General features: G+C 43.0%; 1 protein-coding gene across 2 annotated transcripts; it reads left to right on the top strand.

The window, feature by feature from the left end:
* The first annotated feature begins 1,209 nt into the window (after nt 1–1,209).
* On the top strand, nt 1,210–12,601 carry PSMD5 (proteasome 26S subunit, non-ATPase 5). Of its 2 annotated transcripts, XM_039507057.1 has the most exons (10): nt 1,213–1,666; nt 2,693–2,837; nt 3,102–3,215; nt 4,044–4,172; nt 6,695–6,804; nt 7,463–7,605; nt 9,097–9,288; nt 10,678–10,787; nt 11,547–11,687; nt 12,227–12,601. In XM_039507057.1, exons 1-10 carry the CDS (start codon nt 1,494–1,496, stop codon nt 12,482–12,484), a joined length of 1,515 nt encoding a protein of 504 aa, XP_039362991.1. In that variant the 5' UTR covers nt 1,213–1,493; the 3' UTR covers nt 12,485–12,601. The 2 variants fall into 2 exon arrangements, with proteins under 2 accessions (XP_039362992.1, XP_039362991.1); XM_039507058.1 differs by lacking the exon at nt 3,102–3,215 and having other exon boundaries at nt 1,210–1,666.
* The last annotated feature ends 1,762 nt before the right edge of the window (nt 12,602–14,363 follow it).

Here is a 14,363-nt window from a genome sequence, read left to right as displayed (position 1 = left end):
CTGTCCCTGCCGTGCCATGACTCATCTCCCATTGCCCCAGGCCAGCCCCTCGCTCTGAGGACTCTGCCCCCATGTCCCCATTTCCCCCATGGGGAGCCACAAATATGTTTAGCACCGGGCCCACAAAAGGTTAATCCGGTCCTGTTTGGGGTGCAGGCTCTGGGATGGAGTTGGCGGTGCAGGAGGGTTGCAGGCTATGGGGAGTTTGAGTGACGGGTGCAGGCTCTGACCTGGGGCAGGGGATTCGGGTACAGGAGGGGGTGCAGACATGTGGGCTCTGGGAGGGAGTTACCAAATCAGCACGTTGTAGAAGAGAAAGGAGCTGCAGTGATTTCATATAGACATAGAAAATGATAGAAGACACTTTTCCACAGTCAAAATGTGAGAGGCAGAGTGGGAGGGAGGGCGGGGGCGTCTGTACAATATTTCCCCGCATTCAGTCTCCCGGCTGGAGCAGTAACCGCCCCGCAGCACTTGTATAGGCTAGAGAGGAGCTGCGGTGTCTGAGCTTTGACAGTCTGGGAATTGGGCAGCGGGTGCCTTTAAGACCGAGCCCCAGGAACCCGCCCCCTGCTCCGGGACTGACACGGAGCAGAACTGAAAACAGCCTGTGCCCCCCGCCCCCAGCCCCCAGCCCTGCGAGCCCAGCAGGTGGCTCATCCCGAGGGGTCACTGTTCCCCCCCACCCCCTCCCTAAACGGGGGTTTTGTCCCCGCACAGGGAGGGTCTCGCAGCGTCTCTCCCTCCCCCCCCCGATTTTTCCCCTTCAGCCTCTCTCCTGCCGCTACCTACAGCAGCTTGACCCCCCACCCCGCGTCAGTAAATTTCTGCCCCCCGCTCAGACCCTGGCAGCCCCCCCGCTGCGATTTGCCCCCTTGAGCCTTTTAACCCCCCCCCAAGAGGAGGCAGCAAATCGTAAGTAGAAGTCAGGGCAGCGGCGACAGCGGAGGTCACTGGGCAGGCTCCGTTCGGGTGCGCATGCTCAGTGCAGCCAAAGTAGCGACTCCGGAGCGGTAAATGTTTCTGTCGTTACAGGGCGGGTGTGTCATGTGACCTCCCTGCGGCGGCTGCCACCCGGCAGCAGCCTGGGGTCTTTACATGGCGCCTTTGTGCCACGCCCTGGGGCGGGCTCTGGCGGGGGCCAGACACCATTACGGCGTGACGTCACTAACACCCCACAGTGACAGTGGGTGGCTGCGAGACGGCCTGGCCTGGCCACCTCCTCTGTCGCCGCCGTCCCCCCGGCGGACCGCTTCGCCCTGGGCCGGGTCCAGCCCGCTCACAAGAGGCCACGGGGCGGACTCGCTAGACTAGTCCCGCCCCTCGCCTCACAGCAGCCAATCAGAAAGCTGCAGGGGCCCACCATTTTGTTTACATTTTGGCGGACGCGAAAGAAGCCTCTTAGTTACGTCCAGCGCGGTTGCTAGGGGAGTTCTCGCGATACTGCTAGTCCCACGCTCCCACTACCCGACTCAGGTGGGTCGGGTCCCAAGATGGCGGAGGAGGCGCTGGAGCTCCTAGCCCGCGTGTCCCGGCTGGAGGAGCCCTTGGAGGAGCTGCGGGCCCTGGGGGTGGCCGTGCAGGCCCTGCCGCTGAGCGCTCTGAGGGAGCGGGCGCCCGACATCCGCCTCGGAAGCCTCTTCGCTCTGCTCAACGTGAACGACAGGTTGGCCGGGGCGGGGGGAGGCCTGGGCGAGGCGGGCACCGCAGGAGGCGGCTGGGGTTCGGGGTGGGCGGTGCGGCATCACTGAGGTACGGGGGCACCTCAGGCTGCCTCCCTGGAGCCCCGGGCGCTATGCGGTGGGGGGGGGCTGCGCGGTGGGGGTCGGGGGCTGTTATGGGGGCGCCATGCGAGGTGGGACCAGGCTGCTGTGGGACGTGCTGTTGCAGTGGGGTGGTGCTCTGCTCCTCGCTTTCGTGCAGCCTGAGATGCTGGGTGTCACTGTGTGATAGTCCTGTATGCAGAGCCCAGCAGTGCAACAGCCCTGGGATCCTGGGGCTCCCTCTGATCACGGCTCGGTCACTGAATCATTGTTTGGCCTGTGGCGAATCTTTTCTCTCTGCCATGGTCTCCCCATCTGTAAAATGCGGATGATACTCCATTAGGTGGTTGGAAGGAGCTGTTTATTTACTTGCAATTATCACTGCCAGGAACTAGAATCAGAACAGTACAAAGTTGTTTTGCAAGTGCATAGGTCTGTAGTAGTAGTAAAATCTAGATTATTCTGCAATATTCAGAAAGCTTAGTTGGTGGGAAATAGCCACAGGGTTGTTTCTGTGGTACAGAGTTGTTTCTGTTTGCATTAAATTATTCTTTAGCTAAGGCTGAGGTCCCCAAACGGGGTGTGCCCCCCTAAGGGAGCATGGAGGAACATTTGGGGGGCACAGCTGAGGCCTGGGCCAGCCCCCATGTGGAGTGCCCTTTGGCTGCTGGCCCTGGCTCACAGCCCGGGGCCCTGGCTGCTGACCATGTGCCCAGGGCCCCGGCTAGGGCTCTGCTCCCAGACCTGTCCACAGCTGTAGCCACAGCCTTGGCCCCCTTACCCCCGTCCATGTCGTCCTCCCTCCCCCCTGGAGCCTCGGCCCCAATCCTGGGGGGTGTGTGTACACAGACAGGGGTAAGAGGAGATGTGACTCTAAAATGTTTGGGGAGCACTGATCTAAGGGCTGTTTTTCCTTCCTCTGCAAACAGAGAACAGGTTGCTTTATGTGTTTCTATCTTGGAGCGGTTTCTTCAGGCAGTGGATCCATTGTATGTAATCCAAAACTTCAGAGAAGAACTTCAAAAAGGACTCTTTCATCCTGATGATTCAGTTAAACTTCTTACTATAGCTCAGGTATGGACCGTAACTCCTATATTCAAATAGTAAATAGTAGGTTAGATCTTTGACCATTCTTGGCTAGTTTTAATCTATTGCCACTTTTTTTTATTACACTTTAATTCTTTACCTCCCAGTACCAAAGTAGGACAAAAGGATCGTATTGCTACTTGTGTATAGATTCTAATTAGAAATCCTACGTAAACTTGTTGAAATTCTTCATGTTGATGTTTTGCATCTGGTGGAAACAAACTAATACTATATGTTAAACTGAATTTTTAGGTTGGAAGAATAGTTGAAAATTCAGATGCTGTTAGAGAAATTCTCAATAATCCTGAATTACTAAGGCAAATCATTTATTGCATTGGTGGAGAGAAAATAGCTGTAGCTAAAGAGGTAAGTGTTGCAAACAATAAATGCTTTTTTCTTTTTCACACTAATTGAAAGATTCAAAGTATCTTATGTTGTATCTACAATGTCTGAGTTAGCAGTCTTGATTATTTTTGGATAATAGAGAAGTGGGGGCTTGGATAGCCCAGGAGACCGGGATCAGCCTTGGGGTAAAAATTCCAAAAGCATCTAAGTGTCTCAGGACTTGGCTACACTGGCGCTTTACAGCGCTGCAACTTTCTCGCTCAGGGGTGTGAAAAAACACACCCCTGAGCACAGCAAGTTACAGCGCTGTAAAGCGCCAGTGTAAACAGAGCCCCAGCGCTGTAAGCTAATCCCCTCGGGGAGGTGGAGTACCTGCAGCGCTGGGAGAGCGCTCTCCCAGCACTGGTGCAGCGACCACACTCGAAACTCCAAAGCGCTGCCGCGGGAGTGCTCCCGCAGCAGTGCTTTGGAGTTTCGAGTGTAGCCAAGCCCTTAGGCTCTGAAGTCACGCTAGATAAAATCTTCTAACACACCTGTGTCGTTGCTGTCTGGTAACTCTCCTCTGTGAAGTGAATTGATGTGATCTCTTGTCTGATTCCTCAAGGATTTGTTCACATCACAGAAACCAGCATAACAAGCACTTTTGCCAGTCTCAGCAGGGAGACCAATATTTTTCAGTCTTCTCCCATAGATAAAGCATAGCTCTAGATGTTCTTTTCCAATAGGCTAAATAATACATAAGACAATTCAACTGACTTTTCTTGTCTTGCTTTTTCATTCTACAGTTGGTTCCGCTTCTGTGTGTGTGTATGTGTCTGTATTATCACAAACCACTGCCTTTATTTGTAGGCTATCAAATCACTGTCGAGAATAGCACAGACTCAAGATGGGCTGGAGGCTTTATTTGCAAGCAGTTTTTTAGTTGACTTGAAAAATGTCATGGCAACAAGTGATCTTGTACGATACAGAGTATATGAGGTAAGAGCAATGTAGTTCTTGGTGTTTGTTACAGGGCACCAGGACTCTAGTGCTTTGTAATTCGGAATGGGGTGTTTGTGAGATGGAACATATGTAATTTTTAACTGACTTGCAAACTTTGTACATTTCCGGAGGGAAGAAAGATGGGGAGTGGGTGGGAAAGGAGCATACCATAATTCTTTATGAAATTATGAATCACAGTCCGTTGTCGTCCCTCGTCCCCCTCCCCCCCTGCCCAAACCTCAAAGCGTTTTGAAATGGGGTGGGCTGAAGGTCTGGAGGATATTTATGGGCTGTTCTCTATTATATTTTGTTTTTAAATTATGGTGGATGGGGGCCCAGAGCCTAGGATGGACACCTATAGCTATCACTATAAATCAAATTAAAAAATACAGGTGCATCTCTTTTAAAAAAAAAAAAAAAAAAAAAGAATGGGGAGTGGGGATGGTAAATCACTGCCATGGGTTAACATTTGAAGCCCTTTTGGAAATGAGTTCTTTGGGGCGGGGGGAGAGGGTTTAAAATGGTAAGAGCTAGACACTAGGGCTGTCAGGCAATAAAAAAAATTAATTGTGCAATTAAGCGCACTGTTAAACAATAATAGAATACCATTGTTTAAATATTTTTGCATGTGTTCTACATTTTCAAATGTGTTGCAACTGAAAACAAAATTCAAAGTGTGCAGTGCTCACTTGATATTTATTTTTTATTACAAATATTTGCACTGAAAAAAACCACAAGAATAGTATTTTTCAATTCATTTAATGCAAGTACCATTGTGCAATCTCTTTATCGTGAAAGATGAACGTACAAATGTAGAATTATGGTCAAAAAATAACTATATTCAAAAATAAAACAAATTAAAACTTTAGAACCTACAAGTCCACTCAGTCCTACTTCAGCCAATCACTCAGACAAACAAGTTTGGTTATAATTTGCAGGAGATAATGCTGTCCGCATCTTGTTTACGATGTCACCTGAAAGTGAGAACAGGCGTTCGCATGGCACTGCTATAGCTGGGTCGCAAGATATTTACGTGCCAGATGCACTAAAGATTCATATGTCCCTTCATGCTTCAACCAGCATTCCAGAAGACATGCGTCCATGCTGACGATGGATTCTGCTCAATAACAGTCCAAAGCAGAGTGGACCGACGCATGTTCATTTTCATCATCTGAGTCATGTGCCTCCAGCAGAAGGTTGGGTGGTTCGGGATCTTTAGTTTCCGCATTGGAGTGTTGCTCTTTTAAGACTTCTGAAAGCATTCTCTACACCTCGTCCCTCTCAGATTTTGGAAGGCACTCAGATTCTTAAACCATGGGTTGAGTGCTGTAGCTATCCTTAGAAATCTCACATAGGTACCTTTTGTGTTTTGTCAATCTGCTGTGAAAGTGTTCTTAAAACGAACGTGTGCTGGGTCATCATCTGAGATTGCTATAACATGAAACATACAGCAGAATGTGAGTAAAACAGAACAGGAGACATACAGTTCTCCCCCAAGGAGTTCAGTCACAAATGTAATGAACGCATTATTTTTTAATAAGCATCAGCATGTCCTCTGGAATGGTGGCCGAAGCATGAAGGGGCATATGAATCTTTAGCATATCTGGCATGTAAATACCTTGCAATGCTGGCTACAAAAGTTACAGCAAATGCCTGTTCTCACTTTCAGGTGACATTGTAAATTAGAAGCGGTCAGCAGTATCTCCTGTAAATGTTAACAAACTTGTTTGTCTTAGCAATTGGCTGAACAAGAAGTAGGACTGAGTGAACTTGTAGGCTCTAAATAGTTTTACATTTTGTTTTTGAGTGCAGTTATGTAACCAAAAAAACCCCTACATTTGTAAGTTACGCTTTCACGATAGAGATTGCACTACAGTACTTGTATGAGGTGAATTGAAAAAATACTATTTTTGTTTATCATTTTTACAATGCAAATATTTGTAATAAAAAAAATAAAAAGTGAGCACTGTACACTTAGTATTCGGTGTTGTATAGAAATCAATATTTGAATGTAGGAAAAAATGTTAAAATATTTAAATTTCAATTGGTAGTCTATTGTTTAACAGTGTGATTAATCACAATTTTTTTAATCAGTTAATTTTTTTTTTTTTAGTTAATTGCGTGAGTTAATGGCAATTAATTGACTGCCCTACTAGGTACATTAGAGTAGGTGTATAACTTCAGGTACGTGGGTGGCAAAGGAGCAGTCACAAAGCTTTAAACGTGTGAGGAAGAAACAAAGGGAGTGGAGAGGCTGGCATTTTTAGCAGAGCAAAGTGGGGGTGGGGGCGGAAAGCAGAATGTAAGAAGAAAGCAAAAGAACATACTGCAGTCTGAAGACTATCAGTGAAATAAGCTTTTAAAGCAGGATGGGGGTTAATAAATGTTTTCAGGCAAAAATTCTGTTTGGAATATGTAACACATAGGTCTGTATAACTTTATAAACAATGCGGTGTGCAAGTACTTAGTCTTACACAAATGCTTTTTATACACTTGTCCTTCCTGTGCTTACGTTTTAGTTAGTTGTTGAGATTTCTTCGGTGTCTGCAGATTCTTTGAATTACTGTGCAAACAGTGGATTAATATCTGAGCTAATTGAAGAACTGACTGGAGATGATGTGCTGGTCAGGTATGTTGACAGTGAGATTAAGTACAATCTGCTTTTGAAAACAAATTGTTTTCTAGACAAGGATCCATAAAAAATATGGATTACAACTGTATTCTAACTGGGGAGGGGGAAGAGGAAATCATAACTCTGTTCAAGTTTATTTGATTTTGTACTGCTAGTCTAAACAAGCACAAGAGGCTGTACTGGAGAGAATTAAACACTGACAAAATATTGATTTTAACTAAATTTGAAAGTAAAGTTGATTCTGATTCTGGATTGGGGGTCTCACTTTGATTATCTTAGTTTGATCATTTAATCAGAGACTCATGCAGGTCCTCACCCCCCGCACCCTCACAAGTCAGGTCAATTATTTTTAAAAATTTAGTAGGAAGAATTTTTTATTTTTTAAGTGCTAATACTTCTGTTTTAAACTCTTTGGGATATGGCCATGTCTTTCTGTGGTTGTACTGTGCCTAGTGTATTAGAACTCTGCTCCTGATTGCAGTCTTAGGGTACTATTGCAATATAAATATTAGGAGCATGTTACTTTTAAAATGACAACTGTGAAAGATTAAAACATATTTTCTTTATCAATCTCTTGAGATTATGTAGATATTTAGGTTACTTTAAAAAAGCTATGAACTAGGCCAGGTGAGCATTTATTCTTTATCTTCTGTAGAGCTACCAGTATAGAGATGGTGACCTCATTGGCATACACTAAGCATGGACGTCAATATCTTGCCCAGCAAGGAATCATTGATAAAATTTCCAATATAATCATTGGGGCAGATTCTGATCCTTTCTCGGGCTTCTATTTGCCAGGTGATGTTGTGCATTGATTGTTTCCAGCATTGTGTAATGTTGTCCACCTCTAAAGAACTGTTAGACTAAGGGCTTTGAGCCTTTTGTCCTGAGAGGAAATGTGTATTTTTGATAGTAAGAATATTATAAATGTATATGTACCTGAAATGTTTATGAATGGTCTAAAATGTGATTGCCTTCTTTACATAAGGGCACTGGGAAAAGATAAGTTACAGAGACGCTGTCAGGTATAGTAGGCACACAGTTGAGGAATTGCTCTTGTCTCACTAAACAAGATATTAAAAGGACTCCAACAACTTGAAACCTAGTCAGTTTAAAAAATGTAAATTCAAAGACGTTTGAGGTACTCCACTGCCCAGATATGACTGAAAAATCACAAAAACTAGTGATTATATTTTTACTATTTTTTAAAATGTAAGTTTTCACCTCTGTTGCTGTGTGAAACTCCTGCACAAGTGGGAGAAACTCTGCATCTTACAAAATTTTGGTGTACAGTAAAAAAACAAAACAAAAACCCCTCCTTCATTTTCTCCAATATTTCAGTTTATAGTAATCTGAAGTGTAACTTTCAGTAAACGAAGGTCTTTAAAAAAAATCTTCTGGTAGAAATAATTTTGTTTCCTCTTAAAGTTGGGATATCCCTTTTAATAGAAATGTTCTCCTGAACTTTTATTGAGAGTGAAACATTTTTTTGTGATTTTTTTTTTCGAGACTCAGAAAATGAGACTGACTAGTCCTGTTTTCATTGTCCATGGTGATTGAAATGAGAAGCAAACATCATAAATAATTTTAATATCTAAGGTGTTAGTGACCTAAGGAAATTATTTTTTGAAATATTACTTTTAACCTGACAGTGTCTCTTTTAAAGGAGGTACCAGTCTTTTTAAATGGGTAGTGGTCAGGAAAAGAGTGGGGAATATGAATGAACTACATCCTGTTTGAATATTGAGCAACTGCAATTTGATCTGAAATTCAGGATCCAACTACCTATAAGTGTGTAACTTTTATGTGGAACTCGGTGGTGCTTGGGTCAGCCCATTTATTAGTAGATTGACTTCCTTGTTTGTGTGAAATAGACATCTTTGTGCTGTTACAGCTTCAGCAGAGAGGTGATGGAAAATGAACTCTTGTAGAGCAAAGTTGAAGTATACTGTGGGGGCATGTCTAGGCTGGGATAAGAGGGTTAAAAAAACACCACCACTTAAAATCTCTTAGCCTTGTCTAGATATCTGTTGAGCATGTAGGAGTAGCTTGCATTGCCTCTGCTTGTGCTATACACATTTGTTTTAAAAATATTGGCTTTATCTAGTGGTGTCCTTTCACAGTCGTATCACTTTTTCACAGCTGAACAATTTTATCTTCAACACATTTCTTTAATTATGCCATTCATGTAAAAGTATTTTGGTATCTTTTCCTGGTTATTGACTTGAAATTATGCTACTGAAGTTATTTTTCTTTTCTGTTGAATGTTTCTTGCTTTGCTTTTGGTAGGATTTGTGAAATTTTTTGGAAATCTGGCTATTGTAGACAGCCCACAGCAGATCTGTGAACGATATCCCATCTTTATGGAAAAAGTATTTGGAATGGCCGAAGGCCATGACCCAACCATGATTGGAGTGGCTGTGGACACGCTTGCAATCCTGGGATCAAATGTGGAAGGAAAACAGGTTTTACAGAAAGCTGGTTTGCATCAAGTTTTTTCCCTTATATCCTAATAGACAAAGGAGAGCTTACTGAGGGATTTTCACACTCAGGAATGGGGAAAGGGACCTTAAAATACATGTGCTTACCAAAGATTTCTATTTGTTTTAATAGCTGCAAAGCACCAGGATAATAATTTTCTATTCACAGTCTCTCTCTTTAATTTTGGTAGGGTGTGGGAGAATAGGGGAAGAGGAAAGTACTGCTGGCTCTGAAGAGGAGCCTAATATGTATGGCATTACTGGCTGTGATCAAACCATGTTCATGAAACACATGGCAGTGTCAGAGCTGAAGCTTGGGCTGTCAGCTAGAATTCCTTGTATTGCAGTGAGCAGCATAATGCAAGTCCACAACAGCACTGTAATTGTAGGAGATGTTCATCTTTCTTCCGTGATTATATGCTTTCTTAAAAAGGATGAGGAAAATACAGCCATGTAATATATATAGATTAGGGCGCGGCGTATAGGCCGGATACTAATTTTAAGAGTTATATAGGTTTTAGGGCTATATATAGGTTTCCCTATAAGCCCCCCCCCCGAGTCCCCCCTTTTTAAATCCCAGCCCGGCGGGGAGGGGGGGAGGAGGGGCTGCTGGCCGCGCCAGCTGCGCCCCAGAGCCCAGCCCCCCAGCGGCGCAGGAGGGCAGAGGGGGCTGGGCTGCCCGGACGGGCGGGGAGCAGCGAGCCTTTAATGGCCCTGGGAGTGGCTGGGGCCTGGGGGCTCTGGGCTGCGCAGAGCCCCAGAGAGAGCCCAGCAGCCCAGCGGCGCGGCGGTCAGAGGGCCGGCTGCTGCGGGGGCCGCCAGAGCTTTTAAATCCCAGCCGCGGCTGCGGCAGAGAGGGCCTGGGCCTGCCCTGCCTGGCTGGCCAGGAGAGCCTTTTTTAAGCAGCTCAGCCGCTGTATATACGGTATAATAAGACGACGATTTTTTGGGGGTTGTTTTTTAATATAGAAAGTCGTCTTATACGCCGGAATATACGGTACATCTTTTGCCTACAGGCATAGATGAATATGCTTTTGTGTGTCTCCTGGTAACATCACTTTGTTTTTGAAGATTATAGGACTTCTTTTAGTATAAGATGAAATGGCTGACCAAAATGGCCCAGAGGATTTGAAATGAGATACAGAACTTTTTTCACTACTGGTTCAAATCTAACCCAGTTTGGTGAAAGTCCATACCAACAGATAGCAGCTATATGTATTGTCAATATAGTATATCTAGAACTGCTCTTGCTCAGGCTGTGCATCCAAGCACTTTTCTCTAGCATTTAATTCAGTTTCAAGTAATATTGATAACTTGACATGGTACAGAAGTTACTGGAGATTTTATTAGTATGGCAAATGAACATTTCTTAATGTTTTTATTTTCAAAGGGAGTAGATTTCAACATCTGTTAAACAGAATAGGGCACCAGGCAAAGAATCCCCCAGCAGAGCTAAGACTTCGATGTTTGGATGCCATATCATCTCTTCTTTACTTGTCAGTAAGTTGTTTGAAATGTAGAGAAATGACACTATTGTGTGTTTTGTAGAGGCTAAGTCAAGGTTTCTTAATAGTTTACTGTTTTTTGTAATGAACTCTTTAAACTTATTTTAAAAAAATACTGTATTTGCTGGAGGAGAAGAGTAAGATTGTAGTTTTTAATTCATGTAAGTGAAGTGTGTGTGCTTAGCAAATATATGATAACATTTCTGCTAAATAGTAGCTGTTTTCAGTGTTCAGAATACAAAGTTCTAAAGTTCCATGAAATTGTCACTTTGCTCAGAATAGGACAACTTTACAATGAAAAGGAAAGTGCATGTAGTCTAATACTTACGGCTTAAAAGGACAGTGTAAAACTACTTGAACACCAGAATGTAATATTTAGGTTGTGTAACCCACCCCACTTAACGTAAATAGAAATCGTTTCAAGATTTTTTTTCATTTGAGTGAAGCATCCTCATTTAAACTTCCCCTGCAGCCTTGTGAATTTCAGCAGCAGTAGTAGTGAAACTCCTAAGAATCCGTGAGAAAATTCTACCCTCCAAACTGAGTGAAATACAAAAAGCGAACTGCATAAGTGGGGAAAAGTAAATTTGATACTTAAAATTATTTGTTTAAACTGCTATTGGCTAGGTGACTTAGTTTTAAATTGATTTTTTTCCTTTATAATTTTCCTGACTCTTGAGAACGAATATTAAAAATGCAAAAACTATTCATTACAATGTTTCTAGCCTCTTTAATAATTTCTCTCCATGTGTAGCCAGACCAGCAAACAGAAGACCTGCTAGGAATGACTGAATCCTGGTTTGCTGCCTTGTCTAGCCAGCCATTGGAACTCTTCAGGAGTATTAGTACTCAGCCATTCCCTGATCTCCACTGTGGGGCTTTAAGAGTGTTTACTGTAAGTTTCCTTTTTTAAAAAAAATGAGACCAGAAGTTGTAAATTCCTTTCCTAGTGATAGCATCAAATTGTTATAATGTGTGTAAATATTATCTTTGTAGACTGACTTCTGTATACAAATCTATGGTGAGAGAGATTTCAGCTTGTCTTCAGTGTCCAACCCTCATACATCACACCGAAACCCAAATTGAATCCAAACTGGGCACCAAACGAGTCTGGTGTGCACTTTATATCCTCTTGTAAACTAAAAAATAAATTCAGTTTTAGCCTCTCCTCATTGTTTGGTGCCACAAAAGTGATGATCCATAATCCTTTTCCAATCTAAAGGGGAAAAATAACTCTAGAATCTGTGTTTAGTATTAAAATACTACTGCTTGATTGGAGAGCCACAGTCTCTTATTCTAGGCTCCATCCTCCGGTTGCCAGACTGCATATCCGATTTCAGTTGTATTCTCATCCCTGACTATTGCTTAACAATCAATGTATTAGCATATTTAAAAATCCAAACCTGATTATTTTTCTTCTTTCTTGATGTTTAGGCTATTGCAAACCAACCATGGGCACAGAAACTGATGCTTGACAGTCCAGGATTTGTGGAATATATTGTAGACAGATCTGTGGAACCTGACAAAGCTTCAAAGGATGCTAAATATGAACTGGTCAAGGCCCTTGTAAATTCCAAAACAATAGCTGAAATATTTGGAAACCAGTACTATTTAAGGCTGAGGGCTTATCTGCATGAAGGTCCTTATTATGTTAAGGCTGTTTCTACTACTGCTGTGGAAGGGGCAGAATAGTATCAGCGTAACCACATTTTTTTCCTTTTTAGCAATCCAATGTTAGTGGAGCAGTGATTGGTCCAAAATGGCTACAGTTTAGGGGCTGTAACCTCATGAAAGAAACTTTAGAAAGCATTTGACTCAGTTGTTTTAATCTGAAAATAACTAAGAGTCAGGAGAGTAATTCTCAAACAGAGGTAGGGCACTTTAAAGTATCATGCTGTATATAAATCTGCTCCCTGTACATTTATTATAATATTTTGATATAACATTGTCTAATTGACTGACCTAAGCAGTTTAGTTTATTAAAATTACGCTAGCTACTTTTGGGGGCTTTCATGCCTATGGGAGATGGTGCAAAAATAATTAGTGTTTTTTGTTTTGTTCCCCCGCCCGCTCCCAGTTTGCTGGATATAAGTCTTGTATAAACAAACAGTAGTTCTGAATGTTCTTTACATCTTATGGGGAAAGTGAACATGAAAAATCTTAAGTTTTTAAAAATACTATCTGATAAAGTGAGTGTTAAACCAAATTGGAAGCTGCCCCCCCCTTTTTTTTTTTACCTTTTTCTTTGTACTGCAATTAAGATTGTTTAAGGGGACATTGCATGAACCACAGTCTGTTAGTCAATCTGTTAGCTTAGAAACCAAATTTTAAATAGATTTTACTGTCATTTTGATCAAAAATTGATCTCTTAATTTTAAAAGTTACCACTTTTAAATTATATCTGAACTTTGGTGATGTTAGTTAGAATAAAAGTGATAAGAGCATAAAGCCTTCTGTTTAAGAACATAAATTTAGCCATGGAGGAAGTAACTCATGGCTATAGCCCAGGGATTGGCAACTTTTGGCGTGCGGCCTGCTAGGGAAATCTGCTGGTGGCCCAGGATGGTTTGTTTACCTGCAGCATCCGCAGGTTCAGCCGATCGCAGCTCCCACTGACTGCGGTTCGCTGCTCCAGGCCAGTGGGGGCCGCAGGAAGTGGTGGCCAGTAAGTCCCTTGGCCCGTGTTGCTTCCTGCAGCCCCCATTGGCCTGGCACGGCAAACTGCAGCCAGTAGGAGCTGTGATCGGCCGAACCTGTGGATGTTGCAGGAAAGCAAACCATCCCGGCCCGCCAGGGTGCTTACCCTGGCAAGCAGCATGCCAAAGGTTGCCAGTCCCTGCTATATCCTATTATAATTTGGTATACCATATAGGTTTTACACATTCTCTCTGAAGAATAGTTTGACTACTGTGGAGGACAGGATTTCAGACTAGATGGGCCATGTAATGTATTTTGGTCCACAAATCAAGACTATTATATTTTTTTGTCTTCTGTCTTATTTTAGACCATGAATTATGTATTATTTTAGTTCTAAGGTTAAAAAATAAAATATGTGGAATACTCAAAAAATGTATTAAATGAAAATGAAGGAAACCATAGGAAGCATTAATAAAAATGTCAAGTTGGATATCTGTACAGAAGTAGCTTGTTCATTTCCCTGCCCCCCAAATCAGGACTAATGAACAGGATGCCTTGGTTGCACTGCAACACGCCTCTGGCTGAGCCAGGGAGAAATGGCATTGGGCTGCAGAGGAAACAACATCCAGCTGTCTGCTACCAGATGAGTGCTGTGGTGCAGGACCTTTTAATGATGAGGCGAGGTGCAAGAGGACTTAGAAAATCTAGAGTGTTAGGGGGCGGGAGAGGAAGGGTAATGAGTATTATACTATTTAAATGCAGAATAACTTTTTATGCAACATGTCTGTCACTTTTGCTTATGAACTGGAATTTTAAAAAAGATTTTTTTCATTCAAGATTATACCAGTAGTGGCGTATAAATCCTATGGTTGTAGGTGCCCAATAAACAACTTAGATGTCATTACCTCTGCACAGACTGTATTGGCCAATATTA

Source organism: Mauremys reevesii, linkage group 19 (assembly GCF_016161935.1).
Source record: "Mauremys reevesii isolate NIE-2019 linkage group 19, ASM1616193v1, whole genome shotgun sequence".
NCBI classification, from domain to species: domain Eukaryota; kingdom Metazoa; phylum Chordata; order Testudines; family Geoemydidae; genus Mauremys; species Mauremys reevesii.
This window is presented reverse-complemented; position numbering and strand designations above follow the sequence as displayed.

Excerpts from the sequence above, each read along its gene's own strand:
- PSMD5 (XM_039507057.1), top strand. The coding sequence starts at position 1,494 with ATGGCGGAGGAGGCGCTGGAGCTCCTAGCCCGCGTGTCCCGGCTGGAG. Across the intron at positions 2,838-3,101 it reads AACTTCTTACTATAGCTCAG|GTTGGAAGAATAGTTGAAAA; the intron begins GTATGGACCGTA and ends CTGAATTTTTAG. Across the intron at positions 6,805-7,462 it reads GGAGATGATGTGCTGGTCAG|AGCTACCAGTATAGAGATGG; the intron begins GTATGTTGACAG and ends TATCTTCTGTAG.